The sequence below is a fragment of the Acanthamoeba castellanii genome, assembly GCF_000313135.1.
Source record: "Acanthamoeba castellanii str. Neff unplaced genomic scaffold scf7180000084603, whole genome shotgun sequence".
Taxonomy (NCBI): domain Eukaryota; phylum Discosea; order Longamoebia; family Acanthamoebidae; genus Acanthamoeba; species Acanthamoeba castellanii.
Genome location: NW_004457654.1, coordinates 1,289,011 through 1,306,152, shown reverse-complemented (window position 1 = coordinate 1,306,152; position 17,142 = coordinate 1,289,011). Strand labels below are relative to the sequence as shown.

The following is a 17,142-nucleotide window of genomic DNA, read 5'->3' as shown; positions in this document are numbered from 1 at the left end:
GCGAACTATGGACTGGGAAGGGCAGGAGGAGAAGAGGGAGGCCGCACCGGCGTCGACAGTGCGCCGATCGGTCACCATCGATGTGTCGGACAAGGTCCACCTTGAGGCCTCCCTCGCCAAGCCCAAGCTACCACCGCCCAACAAGAACCACACATCATCCTCATCTTCTGCTGCTGATGAGGCCGGACGAGAAGGCGGGGAGGGGCGAGAAGCGTACTATTATCACAGCAACAGCAACAGCGCCGAGGCGCGTCGAATCAGGAATGCGAAGGTGGGCATAGTGATCACCCATCCGCATCCCATGCTGGGCGGCAACATGCACAACAACGTAGTGGTCTCCCTCTTCAAGCGGTTCGTCTCTACTTTCAATTATATATAAATTATTATTCTTTAGATTGTATTTGCTCGTTTATTTATTTGTGTATTTTTTTTATTGTTGTAGTTTCGCACAGGAGGGCTTCTGTGTGGTGCGGTTCAACTTTAGAGGCACGGGCCGCTCCACCGGCAGCAAGACCTGGAGAGGTGCTCTTCTTCCCTCCTCCTCCTCTTCTACATCTTCCTCTACTCCGCCTTCACGCCGCAACCGTTGTGGCTCCCTGTTGCTCTCACCTCCACAACTGCGCTGACGATCTTCGCGTCGTGCGGTGTTGGTGCGTGTGTGTCGTGTGTCGTGTCGTGCGGCTGGTGCAAAAAAATGACACAGGGAGCGGGGAGAGGGAAGACGTGGTGGCCGTCTGTAGATATTTGCAGTCCGAGTGCGGCGTGGAGGCGGTGTACCTGGTCGGGTACTCCTACGGTTCGGCCATCGGCTGCTCCGTTGTAAATGATGTGGATATTATCAAGGTACCAACCACATCAACTCCTCTCAGACCTTCTTCTTCTTCTTCTTCGCCTGCCTTCTGCGGTTGAGCTGATGATGGTGATGGTGGTGATGGCTGGGCACGCGCAGGGGTGCATAGCGGTGTCGTATCCCTTCGGCGTGTTGACGTGGATATTGATGGGCCACCTCCTGAACCTGGCCAAGACGGAGAAGCCCTGCCTCTGGGTGATCGGCACCGAGGACAACTTCACCTCCGTCTCTCGGTTCCGACAGAGGTACCCACGACACACGCAACACGCATGACACACGACACGACACGACACGACACGACCAACGACACACACGACACACGGAGGCTAATCTTCAAGGACAGTGTGAAGCCGTTGGCGCTGATGGGCCTGGCGGAGGAGGAGGACTTCACGAAGCGGAAGAAGGCGGAGGAGCAGTCGTTGGGGGAATCGAACCCGTACACGGCGGAGTACTTCCGGGACCGGACCCAGACGACGGTCGTGGTGCGCGGGATGGACCACTTCTGGTTCGACGACGAGGACGTGCTGGCCGACATCTGCGTGGCCTGGGTGCAGGCCCGACTCGCCGACCTCGAGGCGGCGCGGGAGCAGCCACTGGAGAGCGACGATGCCGCCGAGCACCACCACCATCACCACCACCACCAGCAGCCTCAACAACGACAACGACATCAGCCCAACGGGCAGAAGAAAGACGACCTCTCCGAAGAGAGCCACAGCAGGCTCTGACCTCTCCTCCCTCACCTTGACTTATGGCATTCTCTGTCCCTCTTCTCTTCTTCACTTCTCAATTGGCCAACAACCTTTTGAAATGACTGCAGCATGTGGTACACGACACGACACGACACGACCAACGGCACGACACGACACACACCGCACACAGCAGCGTGGTCACCGTTCTCTTCTCCAAGACATTGCAATTCCGGACCTTCGAGTAACGGAAGCAAGAGAAAGGTCTCCGGATAGTGGAAGCGGCGCATTCTCGAAACTCTTGCCTTTGGTCATGATGCGCGCCTCCGTTCGTCGTTGCCAGCCCCAGCGCGTGGCTTCCCTCACTGCCACGTCTGCCCAGCTCAGGTAGACTGTTCATTCATTCTTACGTTTTTGTTTGAATGCAAAAGTAATTAAGGCACCTCTGTTGATGCCGTTCGATTGACAAATTTGCATTCGATTTATGGGGCGCAGCGCGAGAGGGCTCAATGTATCGGCCCAGGCCGCGCTGACCACGAAGGCGAATCGGCTGGAGATGCCGCCGACCGATTTCAAGCCCATGCCCTACACGGGTCCCAGCTTCGACGAGGTCAAGGCCCTGCGCGCCCAGCACATGCCGTCGGCCATCTTCGCCTTCTACAAGAATCCCATCATGCTCGTCGAGGGCAAGATGCAGTACATGTGGGACGAGAAGGGCCGCCGCTACCTCGATCTCTTCGGCGGCATCGTCACCGTCAGCGTGGGCCACTGCCACCCGCGCGTCACCGAGGCCGGCGTCGCCCAGCTCAAGAAGCTCCAGCACTCCACCACCATCTACTACAACCCCGAAGTCGCCCTCTTCGCCAAGGAGCTCGCCGACCGCCTCCCCTCCCAGCTCAGCGTCGTCTACTTTGTCAACTCGGGCTCCGAGGCCAACGACCTCGCCATGCTCATGGCCCGCGCCGCTACCGGCAACTTTGACTTCGTGGCCCTCCGCAACGGCTACCACGGCATGAGCATGAACACCATGGGCCTCACCGCCCTCCACACGTGGAAGTACAACCAGCCCCAGGGCTTCGGCATCCACCACGCCGTGTGCCCCAACACCTACCGCGGCCCCTACGGCCCCGACGAGCCCGACGTCGCCCAGAAGTACGCCAGCGACGTCGCCGACATCATCCGCTCCTCCACCTCTGGTGCGCACACACAACCGCACACACACACACACACACACGGCACACGACACGCGCGCGACCGCACACGCCTACATGTGGCTGATGGTGGCGGCGGCGGCGGTTAGGTCGGGTGGCGGGTTGGATCTCGGAGACGATCCAGGGCGTGGGCGGCACGGTGGTCCTGCCCGACGGGTACCTCAAGGAGGTCTACAAGACGGTGCGCGGCGCCGGCGGCGTCTGCATCGCCGACGAGGTGCAGACCGGCTTCGCCCGCCTGGGCTCCCACTACTGGGGCTTCCAGACCCAGAACGTCATTCCCGATATTGGTACGCGCGCGCGCGCTCTCTCTCTCTCTCTCTCGCTCGCTACATCGCACACGTGTGCGGTGTGTGCCACATGACTGATAAATGACACACGCGTGCAGTGACGATGGCCAAGGGCATCGGAAATGGTGCGCCGCTGGCGGCGGTGGCGACGACGCCCGAGATTGCGGAGACGCTCAAGCAGCGCGTGCACTTCAACACCTACGGCGGCAACCCGGTGTCGTGCGCCATGGGCCGCGCGGTGCTCAAGGTGGTGGACGAGGAGGGCATCCAGCACAAGGCCCTCTCGCACGGCGCCTACTTCACGCGCGGGCTGAACGAGCTCAAGAGGCGGTACCCGATCATCGGCGAGGTGCGGGGCAAGGGCCTCATGCTGGGCGTGGAGCTGGTCAAGGACCAGACCACCAAGGAGCCGGCCACGGCCGAGACGGCCGACATCTTCGAGCGGGCCAAGGACATGGGCCTCCTCATCGGCAAGGGCGGCCTCTACGGCAACGTCTTCCGCATCAAGCCCCCCATGTGCATCACCAAGCACGACATCGACTTCTCGCTCGAGGTGCTCGACCAGGCCTTCAAGGACAGCGCCAAGGCCATGTAAAAAGAACACATGACGATGATGATGACGATGACGCACAACAACTACAAACGAAGCGAATGCATTTTTGGGTTCCTTGACAGGCATGGACAGGCATGTCACCATCGACATGAAGATGATGATGATGTTATGTGAGTGGGGGGTGGAACGTTAGAACGGGGAATATCCCATGCCGTAGCCGAACATCCTCTTGAGGCGTTCGAAGATGTTCTCCCGCCAGGCCTGCTGAGTGCGCTCTGCTTCAGCTTCGGGGACGCCCACCTGCGTCAGTTTCATGTCACAGCCCTTCCTGCCCTCGCTCAGCTCGATCGTCACCGTCGAATAGTGGCCTAGAGACGATGGCATACTAGGCCACGTGAGTGGGGTGTCGCTGTCGAATCAGCCCAGCCCCCACCACCACGCACCACCACCGGTGCGTGTGTGCGCGTGCGGTGGAGCGTGTGCGTGTGCGGTGTGTGCGTTCGTGGTTGGGGCGTACCCTCGGGCCAAGTGCTGGTTCTCCACTTCTGGACGATCCTCTCGTTGGGGACGAGCTGGACAAACTCGCCGGTGACGTTGCCGCCAAAGAGGGCGAACTTGCCGCCCTCCTTGGTCTCCATCTGGGCGCTGCTCTGCGTGTAGGCCTCGACTCGCCGCGGGTCCATCAGGGCCTCGTAGATGTCGCTCGGCCGCGCGCCAAACTTGTCGTTAAACTCCACCTTGGTGGTCTTGGCACCACTCGCCGAAGAGGACGAGGCCGTGGTGGTCGACGACGAGGGGGTGGAAGTAGTGGCCTGGCCATCATAGCAGAAAACGTAGCGTCAGCAATCGCAGAAGATGAAGAAGTAGAGAAAAACGAGACTAGCCGCTACGTACAGCGTGGCTGGGAGCGGGGGCGGGCTTGGGCGAGTCGGCGGTGGTCTGGGTCAAAGGCTTGACCTCCTTCACCTCCTGCAGGTACCCACGCATGCCTGCACACAGCAAAAAAATCAATCAAAGAAATCAAAAAGAGATGGCACCCCTGGTCTGAAAGGTCAAGCGCACCCCTGAACTCCTCGATGAGGGTCTCCAGCAGCTTCCTGACCTTGGGGATGCCCTGGTTGGCCACCAGCTGCCTGATGGTGTGCTTATCGGCCGCCTTGGTGACGTTCACCCTGATCTAACGAATTAAAACAATAAATTAATAAATAACAATAATAATCAATCAAAATGGCACTCGCAAAGCTCAAAGAGAGCAGGTTGTGGCTGTACCTCGTGCTCGTCCATGTCGTTCTCGAACGAAATCTCAGGCATGTCAAAGTTGCCCTCCACCTTGTCGCCCTTGATGGTGCCTGGTTTGGCGGAAGCCGAACCATAACGTTGAGATGAACGGAAGATTTTGACAATGGAAATCAGAGTGGCACGAGTGTGGGTGTGCTTACCGCTCCACTTGAGCTTGATCTCGAACTCGAAGAAGTGGAAAATCTTGCCCTTGCGAGTGTTAATGTGGCATTCGCCGTTCATCGTGTCAACCTTGGTAATCTTAATCAGGTCCTCTCCATTTTCAATGATCTTGGCACCCTCGAAGAGCTCTGGCATGCGCTCCTTCGCCCACGGCATGCAGTTCTTTTCGGTCCTGTGAGGTAGAGCAAAATTCATGCACATTCAGATATGCGCCCCGAGCAGATGGAAAATTTGGATCAAATTTTCTGCTGTTCGCGCACCAGTGCCAGTTGTTGACGTTCGTGCCATCAGCCCGCTCGGCCACAATCCACCTCGGGTCGGTCTCTCCTACCTTGGCCATCGTTTCAGACTTCTTGTTGTTCGATTGTGTGCGACCCTACAAAAAAATGAAGCAGTTGTTTTGTTATTTCTCCGCCACTCCGACACATTATTCGCATATTTTGAATTAATGGCGAAATTTCAGGCCAAGTGCACGGATTTTACAAATAATTAGGGTTTTGTAGTTTTGTTGTTCCCTGCCTCACTTGACTTTGGTGAAGAGGATCTCCTTGACCAGCTTGGCGCCGGGTTGCCGGCCGTAGGTGAGGGCTTGCGCGCTCCGTTCGTCGGCGGCGACGCCCAGCATGTCGAGCATCTTGGCGGCCGACCGCGGCATGATGGGCTGCAGCAGGAGCGCCGACAGCCGGGCGGCCTCGAGCGCCACGTACAGCACCGTCTCGCAGCGCCGGGGGTCAGTCTTGCGCAGCTTCCACGGCTCGTTGTCCTGCAAGTACTTATTGGCGTCGTAGAGGATCTCGAAGATCGCACTGATGCCCGGCCCGAACTCAACGTTGGTGTAGTGCTCGCTTACCCGATCTTCGAGAGGAGAACATGTGAGATTGGCCGGCGAAATCCTGAAAGAGAAAAAGCTGAGGAAAGCTGAGGTACCAGGGAGACGCTGCATTCGGTCGACGAAGGCCTGGTCGTCGGCTGTGAGATCGCCGCACGCGGGGACGAGGCCCGCTGGGTTGAGGCTCGGGGCCGTGAGGCGCGCAAATAGGTTGCCGAGTGTGTCGGCAAGATCATTGTTGAGCTTGGAGACGAGCGTCTCGTGGGAGAAGTCGCCGTCGTCCACCATGCCACCGTCGCGCAGCAGGAAATATCGTACGGGGTCAAGTCCGTACTTGCCAATAATCTACATACGGGGCGGCGAGCGGTCAGAGACGTGTGTGTGTCGCGGGCGTGTCATGTGTGTCGTGTACCTCATTAGGCGTGACGACATTGCCCAGACTCTTGGACATCTTGTGCCGGTTCACAGTCCAGTGGGCATGGGCCACGATCTTCTTCGGTAGGGGCAGTTCGGCGGCCATCAGGAACGCAATCCAGTAGATGGTGTGGAAGCGGATAATGTCCTTTCCGATGATGTGGTAGTCGGCCGGCCACGCGCTCGAGGGAGGAACCGACATCGCCGCGGAGGCCTCGCCGTCCCAGGGGAAACCGGCTGCGGTGAGATAGTTGGTGAGCGCGTCGAGCCAGACGTAGATGGTGTGCCCGTCATCGCTTGGCACCGGGATGCCCCACTTGATTCTGCTTCCAATTCGCGAGATGGACAGATCCTGCAACTCCCTTTCCTGTGCAGCGATCATATAAGGTCGAGGGTGCCCACTGACACACACACACACACACACACAGGCAGACACACACAGACACACAACAGAGTGAGAGCCATGGTGCGTACCCGCAGAAGGCCAAAGAGCTCGTTGGCTCGCACGCGAGGAATGACGGAGCCGCCTTGGTCTGTGTTTTCCAGCCATCGAAGCAGTGGCTTCTGGAAGGCCGACAGCTTGAACTTGTAGTTCTCTTCTACCACCCACTCCACCACATGCCCGCTCTCGAGCGAGACCTTGCACGGATTCCCCTGCTTGTCCACTCCTGGTTGTTCAATACGCCACGTCGTCAGCAGTTGCCATGGCCCAGCGGTGTCGCTTGGCTTGATGGTGGCAGTACCATCGGCCACTTGCACCGGCGTGAGAAAGGCTTCGTCCGACACACAATACCATCCCTCATACTTGCCCTTGTAGATGTACCCTCGATCCTGCATTCATTCATTCATTCATTCGCATATAGCAAGTTAGCAGCACGTTGGCATCTATCTGTGGGCCAGCTCGCGAGACGTACCTCGAGCAGCTTCCACAGCGCATGTACGGCCTTTTTGTGGCGCTCCTCGGTGGTGCGGATGAACTGGTCGTTGGAGATATCCGCCTGCACCATCAGGCTCCTGAACTCTTCCGACACCTCATCGCAGAACTGGGCAGGCGTCTTCCCCTTCCCCTTGGCCGCCTCTTGTATCTGCATCACATTTTTTAGTCTAATTTATTATTATTTGTTATTTTATTTATTGCAAAATAAATAATAATAAATAGGTGGAGGCACCTTGAGGCCGTGTTCGTCGGTGCCAGTGACGAAGAGGGTGGAGGCGCCCAGCATGCGGTGCCAGCGGGCCAGGGCGTCGGCCACGAGCGCCGAATAGAGGTGTCCGATGTGTGGGCTCCCGTTGACGTAGAATATGGGCGTTGTCACCATCACGGGCTTGTTGCTGCTGGCCGATGTTGACGTCTGCAGTGATCTGTAGTGTATGCACGCGGCCACAGCGCCGCGGCTCGGCTCGCATGTTCGAAGCCAGGAAGATGACGAAGGCACGCGTGCGCCAGAGCGGAACCGAATTAATCCGTTTAATCGAGAGAGGGGAGTAATGGCTGGGCTCGGTGAAAGCGGCAACGAGGAAGGAGCAGCCCAACGAAGAGCATAGCCGGTCGAAGAGGAAGGAGAAGGAGCGAGAACGGCCGCATATCTGCTGGTTGCTTTGCGCATCTTGATGTTAGAAATATCGACCTCAAAGTGAAAAAGAAAAGCAAACAGAGAGAAAAACAAAGCACTACAGCGGGCAGAAGGAGAAGAAGAGCCACACGTCTGGTGGCGTGCGACACGAGCTACGGTGGTAGAGCGCCACTCTAGTGCAGCTGCGTAATCTTCTCCTCATAATCTCCCAGCTCCTCCCCATCCCGATCTCCAATTTTGCGAGTGTATCGAATCATCGAGAGCAGTACAGAAGAATGCAGGCAATTTCACGGGGGCTGTTTACTGCCCTGCAAAAGCACATGGATGTGTACCACTGGATACTCAGGGTAGAGCACTACGTCGGGCTTGGGATGAGCGGATTCAAGCTGGTAGGGCACTGGCTCCACGTGCCCATCCTCTGCCTCATGGCCGCCTTCGCTGTCTACGTCGTGGCCTACCACCTCTGGTGCTGGCGCGAGCGCGGCCGCCTCCTCGGCGCCACGCAATACGCCTCCACCTCTCACGGCCTCGTCGAGTACCGTCGACCTCACCTTCTCACCTTCTTCACTTCCCTCCCAGCGCCCGCACTGATCCACCACATGCGCACGTGTACAGGTACAAGTGGTATGGCTCCGGTCCTGTTGTGCTCGTGCTTCACGGTACCACCTCTCGCTGCACCTGTGTGTGTGTGTCGTGTCGTGGCGTGTGCGTGCGCTGTGCTGAGAGTACGTCTTAACGATGGCTGAATGCTTTGATGTACAGGGACGCCTGGAGGATCGGACCAGGGAGGGATGTGGCATCAGCTGCTGCTGGGCGGGGAACATTTCTCCGTCCTGGCACCTTCCCGCTTCGGCTACGTCGGCACACAGTTGGAGGCCGGTCACCACGGCAGCCGGGCCGAGCTTACGCTCCCGCAACAAGCCGAGGCCATCAATGGCCTTCTTCATGCCCTCGACCTCAACAAGGTAACGTTTCAGATCGCTCTCGATCAATCGCTATTAATCGACCTCTTTCCGCGTCGTGGCGGCTCACTACTCGATCGTGGTGACCAGGTCGGCGTGGTCGGCATCGGAGGAGGCGGCCCGCTGGCGATGGAGCTGGTTAAGAACTACCCTCACAAGTTTTGGGCGTTCGTGCTTCTCGGTGCCGTCACCCGGAAGTGGCAACCACCAGAAGAGGAATCATTCGCGTACCGCCCTCAGCACTGCGTCATTTGGGGCGTAGATAGGGACACCCTAACACATACGCACACACCTTCCCGAGCGCAGCAGGGATCTCGACTCCCTGGAGAGGTTTGTCTTCCGTCAGCTGAACGGGTTGGCCATGTGGACCTACTACCTCCTTTCGGTTTTCTTCCCTTCATTCATGCTGCGGTCGCTGTACGCCGAGGGATCTTCGTTGGACCCGAATGCGATCGAAAAGTATGCCACAGCACACGCACTCGCACACGCACACGTTTCCTGCGCGTAGTGTCTAATCGGGTGTATCTCTCAGACATACGCGTGCGGTATTGGAGAAGGTGGCTCAGCGATTGGCCTTGCAGCGAGCAGCTCGGTCTTGCCTTCCACCCAGCCTGCGATCCCAGGGCATGGACCGCGACCTCCAACTATTTGCGTCATTGCCCGAATCCATCGATGATGTATCTACCCCCTTCTGCGCCCGCACACACCCACGCTGTTGCTCAACACCGCACGACACGCATAACGCACCGTAACCACACGACACGACACGACAAAATAACGAACAGATGAACCGAGCAGAGTCGGTGCCGGCGCTGATCGTGCACGGCAAGGCCGACAAGAGCGTCCTCGCAGCGAATCACGCCGAGGCGGCCCACGCGGCGATGCCCTGGTCGGAGCTGTACCTGGTCGACGAGGCCTCGGGCATGCTGTGGCTGGGCCAGGAGGGCGAGGCCGTATCGCGCAAGGTCGTCTCCTTCCTCATGGGCCGCATGGAGCGAGGCCAGGTCGACGAGCTGCGCCACCACCACCCGGCCAACGCCTCGCCCAACAGCAGCGTGGTGGTTGGCGTCGGCGGCAACACGCGGCGAAAGGCGAAGAAGACCAACAAGAAGAAAGCTACGGCGAAGAAGGACAAGGAAGGCTGAGCCTTGTGTTAAGTAATAGAGATACAATAGAGATGCCGCCGGACACATCAACTCAGTTCCTTGCTTCGTGTGTGTTGTGTGGTTGCTCCCTGCTCTTCTTGGGAGCGAATAGGAATTTTGTGCAGTTTTTTTATTTTACCAATTTCGGGCCACCCACCACAGGCCAACACATTGGATCAGTTGGATCGCACGTCGCCAGCGCTAGCCAAGAGGAATTAGAATCCAACAGAAATTGGGCTGAAGCTAGAACAAGAGATCAAATCAAATGATGATGGACAGCGAAGGCAAGCCGCCACCGCCACCGCCCCCTTATGCTCTCTCCTCCACATCGCGTTCGGGCAGCTTCGGCTCGTTCTCCAACACCTCCTCTCCTGCTGTGCCCTCGCGTAGCGGTTCTACATCGAAGAAGGGTCGTGATGGGGGCGATTCGCAGCAGGAGGGCTGGAACGTCCCCTTGTGGAAAATCCTGTGGGGAGGCGACAATGAGGAACAGAAAAGCGATTCGCAATCCAATCTCAAGCGAGGTTCGCAGTCGATCATTTTTATTCTTTATAATTCTCATTTTCCGCAATTGCATTTAATTCATTCAATCTTGGCTTGCGATAATAATAATCATTTATTGCATTTGCATTACCGACAGGGATGGACAGCATGGCAAAGCAAAAGATGTTAGCGGCCAAGCTGGACAACACGACGTGGATAAGCGCCCTGCAGCTGGCCCTGTGGGACAACATCTTCGGCCCGCGAGTCGACCAGGTGCGCTCTCCACAGACTCTCTGTTTTCGCATTGTTATTTGCCTATTTGCGGTGTTGCTGCGAAGGCTGTAATTGCGTGCCGGCGTGATCGTACCGCCACACGATGACACCTCTTCGGCCTCTTCATACTGAGTTTGCTCCTCTCGTCGTGTGTGTATGTGTGTGGCTTGTGTTATAGATTTGGTACGGCATAGAGGAAATCGACGAGGACACCCGGTTGTCGGCCGCACGTCACTCACTATCGGGCGAGATAGGTATGCGTTAGTGCCAGCAGATGAAAGAGATGAAGGTGGTAGAGGCTCAATCGCACGTGTCGTGTGTCGTGTGTCGTGTGTTGCAGATGATGACCTGCCCTTGGACTCGAATGTGGAGACCAAGTTTCACGTCTTCACGGGCATCGGTTATGTCGTGCTCGCGCTCATCTTCACAGCCCCCAACAGAAACAGCCCCACCCGATTCTCGCTTTCACTCATCTTCCGGAAGAAGCACCTGGAGCGATATCTCGTTCTTCATCAGGTCGTGCAAGAGCACATGCTGCGTCTGGTCAACAAACTCAAGACCGTTCTCCTCTGGGTAACTCTCACCTATCACACACACACACGCGCGCGACACACACACGACACACGACACACACACGACACACACACACAAAACAGTGCTAACTCTGCCATGCAGCCGCAGCGAGCCACTGCTCTGGAACGATTCGGCAAGTTCCTGCCCACCTTCGTACGGCAGATGGAAGCTCTCTATGGTTCTTCTCTGCCACCCGTCAAGTCCACCACCATTTTTTGTACACAAGAAAACACCTATAAATACGAATTCCTGGCGAGGTGCGCTCCCCCCCCGCCATCACCGTGCGTGCGTTGATGTTGTCGTCGTTCTCTACTCACCATTCATGATGCGTTCGTGTGCTCCAATTCAAGGGCGATCACATCACACCTCCAGACACACGGATCCACGGTGGTTATCGGAAGCGACGAAGATTCTGTCAACACTGTACGTTCTTTCTTTCTTCCTTTCTTTCTTTTCTACTTCTTGGAGAGTGGATCAATGAGACTGACGACAGTTACACGCACGCGCCACAGTTTGTAGATTCTCTTTCTCTCTTCTTGACTTCAAACGAAAAGAAACGTTCGCGACGAGCGGCGGACGGCGCCGCCTACATTCCGGATCTCATCTTGCAGGGAATCACCAGGGTTCGCGACCTCTCTTCCTTTTTTTCCCTGTTCTTTCCTTTCCTTTACTTGTTCGGTGTCTCACCTCCGTTCGTTGGCATGACATGTACACCACCACGCCGCTACAGCGAACCAGCATTCTCCGGGAAGACGTCATTCTCTCCATGCTCCCCACAACATTAATCGACGTCGATCGGCAAACCGTAAAGCACACTCGAGTGTACCATGAGGTACGATCGCGCGCTCGCTTCGCGCCGCATTGCGGCGTTCTCTACTCCGCCGCGTCCTCTAAATGATCGACGTGGCTGCGTGTTACGTGACATACCATAGTATATCCATATGCGAAGGGAGTACATGAGCGGCGAGATCGAACGGCTAGGCGCAGAGACCAGGAGCGGCGGCGAAGACGGGCGACGAAGAATCATCCCCATAAGACAGCAATCGTCGTCCTCGTCTTCGTCGTCCTCTTCCTCGTCGTCGCTACCCAACCTCTTCAGCCAGCTCAAGGAGGCCGCGCCCTGCGTCGACCAGATGCTGCTCGAGGCGTTCAAGCTTCCTCCGGCCCTGCGGGAAGGCTACATCGTGCAGTGGATCCGTGTGATCTCGCGCCGAGCCGTCACCCTCATCAAGTATGCCGAAGCTGAAACGTGCGTTCCTCTCGCTTCGGTTTGTTCTGGCTTTGCTTCGTCTTCATTTCTGACACTTTCATCAACACATGGTTGTGTGTAGTAAGCGGTTGAACGCGACTGTGCTCGAATTGGAAACGATTCAGCGGATCCGGCAGGACCTGAAGCTGAGCGCCGACGCCGATTTCCTGGTGATCCTGGGTGTGGCGGAGAAGCTCTCTCCGGGTATTTACACGACGCTCGCCGGCGATCCGCTCCTCATGGAGGAGCGGTTCATCGAACTCTTCGAGAGCTTCGCCCTCAGCTGAGCGTCCACAAGCAGAGTCAAGAAAGAGCAACCGGGAAATAAAAAGGAAAAGAAAATTCAAAAATAAAAACAAGACAGAAAACAAAGAGCGAAAGAGAAGGACAAACAGCAGCTGAGATGAGGCTGCTGGTGACGCTGGCATTGCTGATCATCATGGTCCTGTCGACACTCACAACGATGACGATCCTGTTCCACTTCAAGAACGTGGAGGAGGGGCAGGACTACTCGACCTACACGTACGAAGAGGAATTGGCGGGCAATGGACGATTGTTCAGCGCGCTTGCGCTTCTCATCGTGACAAGCCCCTTCATGCTGATGGGCATCAACCAGCTCAGCAAGAGCCATCTTGATCCATCCAGCTCGAAACAGGAATCGTCGCCTTCGAAGATAAAATCGGAAACTGTCGGGTTGATGACGCTCCTCTTCGGCCTGCCCTTCTTTGCCACCAACGTGGTCCTCTGCTTCTCAGCCAATCTCGTCGTCCTCATCCTCACGTTCGTGCTCTCCTGGTGGGGAACATGGATCTGGTTCGGCGATCGTCTTCGAGCGAAGCTGGCAGACGAGTGAGCGCTCGCGTTGTGAGAACGATCATCAAGCCAATCGAGGTGGCGCTAGCGCGAGGGCTTGGCGGGAAGTGCGCAGATCCCATCTTTCATCCTCAATGTATTTATTTCTGCGATTTGTACAATGCAACTTGTAAATGAACAGATTGTCCATTACTGGTACTCGCCTCTTACCTCGTGAAATATAGGCACCTTAGTTGCACAACTGCGCATGGGCAAGATTACATTAGATTGGATCAATGAGCAAGAAAACAGAGATGGACCAGAAAAAGACCTTGGTCGTGCACGCTACACTTCGATGATGAGCTTGCCATGGTTGTACAGCCGGCTAATGATAGCCTGGCGCTTCACCACCTCAAGCTCGTGCCGGGCCTTGTCGAGGCACTTGTCGATCTGCTCCGCATCGCTCATGGTCTTATTGGCCTTGAATTCATCGCGCACCCTCCGCTGAATGTATTCCCGCATGTTGTAGTCGTTATACTGCCTTCCATTCCTCATCAATTGGCGGTACACGCGCAGAGCTTGCGGACGAGATGCCATTTTGGGTTACGCTGATCGTTTGTAGTGTTGATTTCCTTGCTTCTTCTTTTTGGCCCAGTTCGAAGAAAAAGAGAATGCAGAAGTTGCGAAGTAGGGCTCGGTCCTGGCAATGGCTGACTTTTCTGATGAGCTGCCAGCACCTCTGGACGACTCAACTCTGGTCCCAAGATGATCGTCGCACAAGCAACAGATCACGAACCTCTTTTGTCGCACACCTTTGGGATGCGTCATGCTTCACCGGATGCAGAAAAGTGAGCGAGTTGTTTGCAACCTGCACTCCCGCCCACCAGGCTCTGTTGACCTCACTCACGCTTCTTCTGTAGCCCTTCGCCCGGTACGTCGGTGTCGCGCACCGATGGCCCTCCTGGACACTCTCCTGCAGGACCTTCAGGATTGTCGGTGTCACACTCGTCATCTCCCGCCAAATTTCCCGAGTTGGCCAGTTGGCCTGAATTATAAAATCAAAATCATAAGAGAGGATGGTCGAGGTTGTGACTTCCTACTTCGTGCACACGAGAGACACTGCTGACCACGAGGAGGAAGTGGTGGAGGACGTGGGTGGCAAGCACTATACAGCAGCAAATCTTCAAAATCGGCCACTACAACATCACCTCTCGACATTCGATAATCACAACTTTCGGCATCCGAGGCGCTACTCGGACCGCATAAAGGTCAAGATGCGTAACATGGAGAGGTATCAATACCGCCTGTTCAACTCCAGCACCACCTTCCAGTTCGGCCCCTTGGAGCGGCTATGGGTGCTGGTGTTCGTCGACATGCTCGCCGTGGGCCTGGTCATTCCACTACTTCCCTACTACGCCTCCAACCTCGGTGCCGACGCCGTGACGTACGGCTACTTGGGATCCATCTACGGCATCTCCCAGCTCATCGGCAGCCCACTAAGTACGTGCCCACCTCGCCCTTCGCCTCCTCGAGCCGCTCGTTCGAGCTCCGTCACCGCCATAGCAACCACTGTGGCGCGTTCTGCAGAGGGCAGCTCGACTGACTCACCTTGTGTGGTGCTGCGCTTTAGTGGGCAGCCTAAGCGACAGGTATGGCCGAGTCAACACGCTCATCGTATCGTTCTTGGCCTCGGTGGTGAGCTACGCGATGATGGGCATGGCGGGATCGCTCGCGATGCTCTTCCTCAGCCGCATCCCCGTGGGCGTTCTCAAGCAGACGATGTCCATCAGCTACGCCTATGTCTCCGACGTGACCGACTCCACCTCGCGAGCCAAGTATCTTGGGTAAGACATTGTCACACACACACACTCTCTCTCTCTCTCGAGACCCAGCAGGAGCTTAACGCTAACCGCCTTTCTCCTTCTTTCTCGGCAGCTTCCTGGGTGTGGCGGTGGGCGTGGGATTCATCATCGGGCCGGCCTTGGGAGGTTTGATTTGCTTTGCTTTCTCAGTCCATCTGTCGCTTGAGAGTTGACTCACACTCGCATATGTCTTCTGGGGCCATATGGCAGGAGTGCTGAGCGAGGTCAGCTACACGTTGCCGGCCCTTGTGGCGTCGGCTATGTTTGTGTTCGATTCCGTGTTCGCCTATCTGTTCCTCCCCGACGGTTCGACGATTATGCTCGACGAAGAGAAGGAGAGGGAGAGCGGCGACGAGGGCTTGGAGGGGGAGATCGACGTGGAAAAGGCCAAGGAGAGCCAAAGCGAGGACGAGGTCGTCCTACCTGCGCAAGCGAAGGCCCGGCAACAGTGGGACATCAGAGCCTACCTCAACTGGGTGCTGTGCGTGTTCAAGGACACTTCAGTTCTCTTCCTCATCGCCACCAGCTTCGCAGCCACACTGGTGCGTACACCATTCACCGAGGCCTGTGCTGCTGGTGGCTGCTGCTGACGTTCATCGTGATCAGGCCTTCACCACCTACCGAGTCACGTTCCCCATGATCAGCCAAGTGCGATTCGACCTCGATGCCAGGGCCAACGGCTTCCTCCTCTCCTACATGGGCCTTCTCTCGGTCTTTGTGCAGGTCAGTACAGCCTCGAGTCCTCATCAGGCCCCTCACTCTCCCCCTTTCTTTTCTCACCGTGGCAAGTGCAACACGCAGGGATCGGCAGTGGGGTACCTCACCAAGCGATTCAGCGAGGGGAGACTTGTACAGCTCGCGTCGTTTGGTCTCGGCGTCTCCCTGTGTGCCTGCGCGCTGGCCTTCAACCTGCCCATGCTGGCCGTCGCACTGATCCCTCTCGTGGTCTGCAATGGCGTGCTCTCCACGTGCATTCTCAGCACCGTTACGAAGGTACACTCGCCTCGTGCCACACCCCAGCTTGCAGTCCAAATCGCTGACGCTTCATCATCAACAACTATGACGATGACGGGTCACATGTAGAAAGTGCCCAAAGCCGACTTGGGAGGCGTGATCGGCCTCTTGGGCTCTGTGCAGAGCCTGTGCTCGGCAGTTAGCCCGAGCCTGGGCGGACTGCTCCTCAAACATGGGTAGGCCCCTTAATATGGCATAGAATGGGTGCATTCATTCTTCGTCTTGTGTGTGTGCTGATCTCTCTTTTCTCTCCGTGTACACAGTGGAGCGGAAGGACCCGGATTGTACAGCGGTCTCTGCCTGATGCTCATCTTCTTCTGCATGTTTGCCCGCAACTATAGCGTCGGCAGCGGCGAGCGAGAGTTGCCCGTCTTCAAACACCACCTCAGCGACAAGGGCGAATGTACATGTACGCGCCGTCGCCTCCATCCATCCACCCAACACGTTGACACTCACGGCTCACCTCTCCGCGCGTAGATGCGCCTGGCGATTGGCCACGAAAGGGCGCGGAAGGTGAGGTAAAGGACTGCTGACAACGACACCGCACCTAGGAAGCAACCAGCAGTTGTTGTTGCTTGCTTACTTCATCATCAGCTCCATCGCTTCATCTGTACATATCCTGTAGATAACAAGACGCGTCCGTCTCATGGCATAAATAAGTAATAGTTATAATTAATAGAGATAATGCGCAACAAGAAGCTCAAGAAGAAGAGAAACGTTCCTTTCTCTCCGGAGTGGAAGCAGGAAAGTTTCCGTTGGCCTCCGTGGAATTAGCCTCGACGTTGGCCTTCGTCTTCGTTCACCGAGAGAAGCTCAACACAACCGCCAGCGTGGAGATGATGGAGGAAGATCAGGCGATGATGCTCACGAAGAGGGCGGCGCGACGCTTGCGGTGCATGGAGGCTCATCTCTCCGGGGCGA

The 17,142-nt window shown here is 56.7% G+C and overlaps 7 protein-coding genes across 7 annotated transcripts; 5 read left to right on the top strand and 2 right to left on the bottom strand.

The window, feature by feature from the left end:
• Positions 1-7: 7 nt before the first annotated feature.
• ACA1_072830 (Catalytic, putative) lies at positions 8-1,575 on the top strand (the record flags this gene model as incomplete). Its single annotated transcript, XM_004353126.1, has 5 exons — positions 8-351; positions 443-522; positions 704-843; positions 950-1,095; positions 1,176-1,575. The coding sequence occupies 5 exons, from the start codon at positions 8-10 to the stop codon at positions 1,573-1,575; spliced, it is 1,110 nt and encodes a 369-aa protein (XP_004353178.1).
• A 277-nt stretch (positions 1,576-1,852) lies between these two features.
• On the top strand, positions 1,853-3,632 carry ACA1_072820 (alanineglyoxylate aminotransferase; the record flags this gene model as incomplete). The annotated part of the gene is made up of 4 exons (XM_004353125.1): positions 1,853-1,923; positions 2,032-2,732; positions 2,837-3,037; positions 3,136-3,632. The coding sequence occupies 4 exons, from the start codon at positions 1,853-1,855 to the stop codon at positions 3,630-3,632; spliced, it is 1,470 nt and encodes a 489-aa protein (XP_004353177.1).
• A 147-nt stretch (positions 3,633-3,779) lies between these two features.
• Positions 3,780-5,391, bottom strand: ACA1_072810 (Activator of Hsp90 atpase, putative; the record flags this gene model as incomplete). Its single annotated transcript, XM_004353124.1, has 7 exons — positions 3,780-3,958; positions 4,108-4,402; positions 4,485-4,579; positions 4,653-4,767; positions 4,860-4,939; positions 5,030-5,223; positions 5,312-5,391. The coding sequence occupies 7 exons, from the start codon at positions 5,389-5,391 to the stop codon at positions 3,780-3,782; spliced, it is 1,038 nt and encodes a 345-aa protein (XP_004353176.1).
• Positions 5,392-5,571: 180 nt separating this feature from the next.
• Positions 5,572-7,613, bottom strand: ACA1_072800 (methionine-tRNA ligase; the record flags this gene model as incomplete). Its single annotated transcript, XM_004353123.1, has 6 exons — positions 5,572-5,906; positions 5,979-6,225; positions 6,293-6,661; positions 6,769-7,125; positions 7,209-7,379; positions 7,464-7,613. The coding sequence occupies 6 exons, from the start codon at positions 7,611-7,613 to the stop codon at positions 5,572-5,574; spliced, it is 1,629 nt and encodes a 542-aa protein (XP_004353175.1).
• Positions 7,614-8,188: 575 nt separating this feature from the next.
• ACA1_072790 (hydrolase) lies at positions 8,189-9,975 on the top strand (the record flags this gene model as incomplete). Its single annotated transcript, XM_004353122.1, has 7 exons — positions 8,189-8,403; positions 8,484-8,527; positions 8,631-8,833; positions 8,921-9,057; positions 9,140-9,289; positions 9,441-9,507; positions 9,616-9,975. The coding sequence occupies 7 exons, from the start codon at positions 8,189-8,191 to the stop codon at positions 9,973-9,975; spliced, it is 1,176 nt and encodes a 391-aa protein (XP_004353174.1).
• Positions 9,976-10,246: 271 nt separating this feature from the next.
• Positions 10,247-13,406, top strand: ACA1_072780 (uncharacterized protein; the record flags this gene model as incomplete). The annotated part of the gene is made up of 11 exons (XM_004353121.1): positions 10,247-10,499; positions 10,616-10,731; positions 10,910-10,985; positions 11,072-11,304; positions 11,413-11,561; positions 11,655-11,727; positions 11,859-11,927; positions 12,035-12,136; positions 12,237-12,553; positions 12,636-12,803; positions 12,962-13,406. 11 exons carry the CDS (start codon positions 10,247-10,249, stop codon positions 13,404-13,406), a joined length of 2,001 nt encoding a protein of 666 aa, XP_004353173.1.
• Positions 13,407-14,619: 1,213 nt separating this feature from the next.
• Positions 14,620-16,754, top strand: ACA1_072770 (transporter, major facilitator subfamily protein; the record flags this gene model as incomplete). Its single annotated transcript, XM_004353120.1, has 9 exons — positions 14,620-14,845; positions 14,976-15,189; positions 15,281-15,333; positions 15,418-15,749; positions 15,814-15,930; positions 16,009-16,200; positions 16,291-16,397; positions 16,485-16,624; positions 16,699-16,754. 9 exons carry the CDS (start codon positions 14,620-14,622, stop codon positions 16,752-16,754), a joined length of 1,437 nt encoding a protein of 478 aa, XP_004353172.1.
• Between the last annotated feature and the right edge of the window lie 388 nt (positions 16,755-17,142).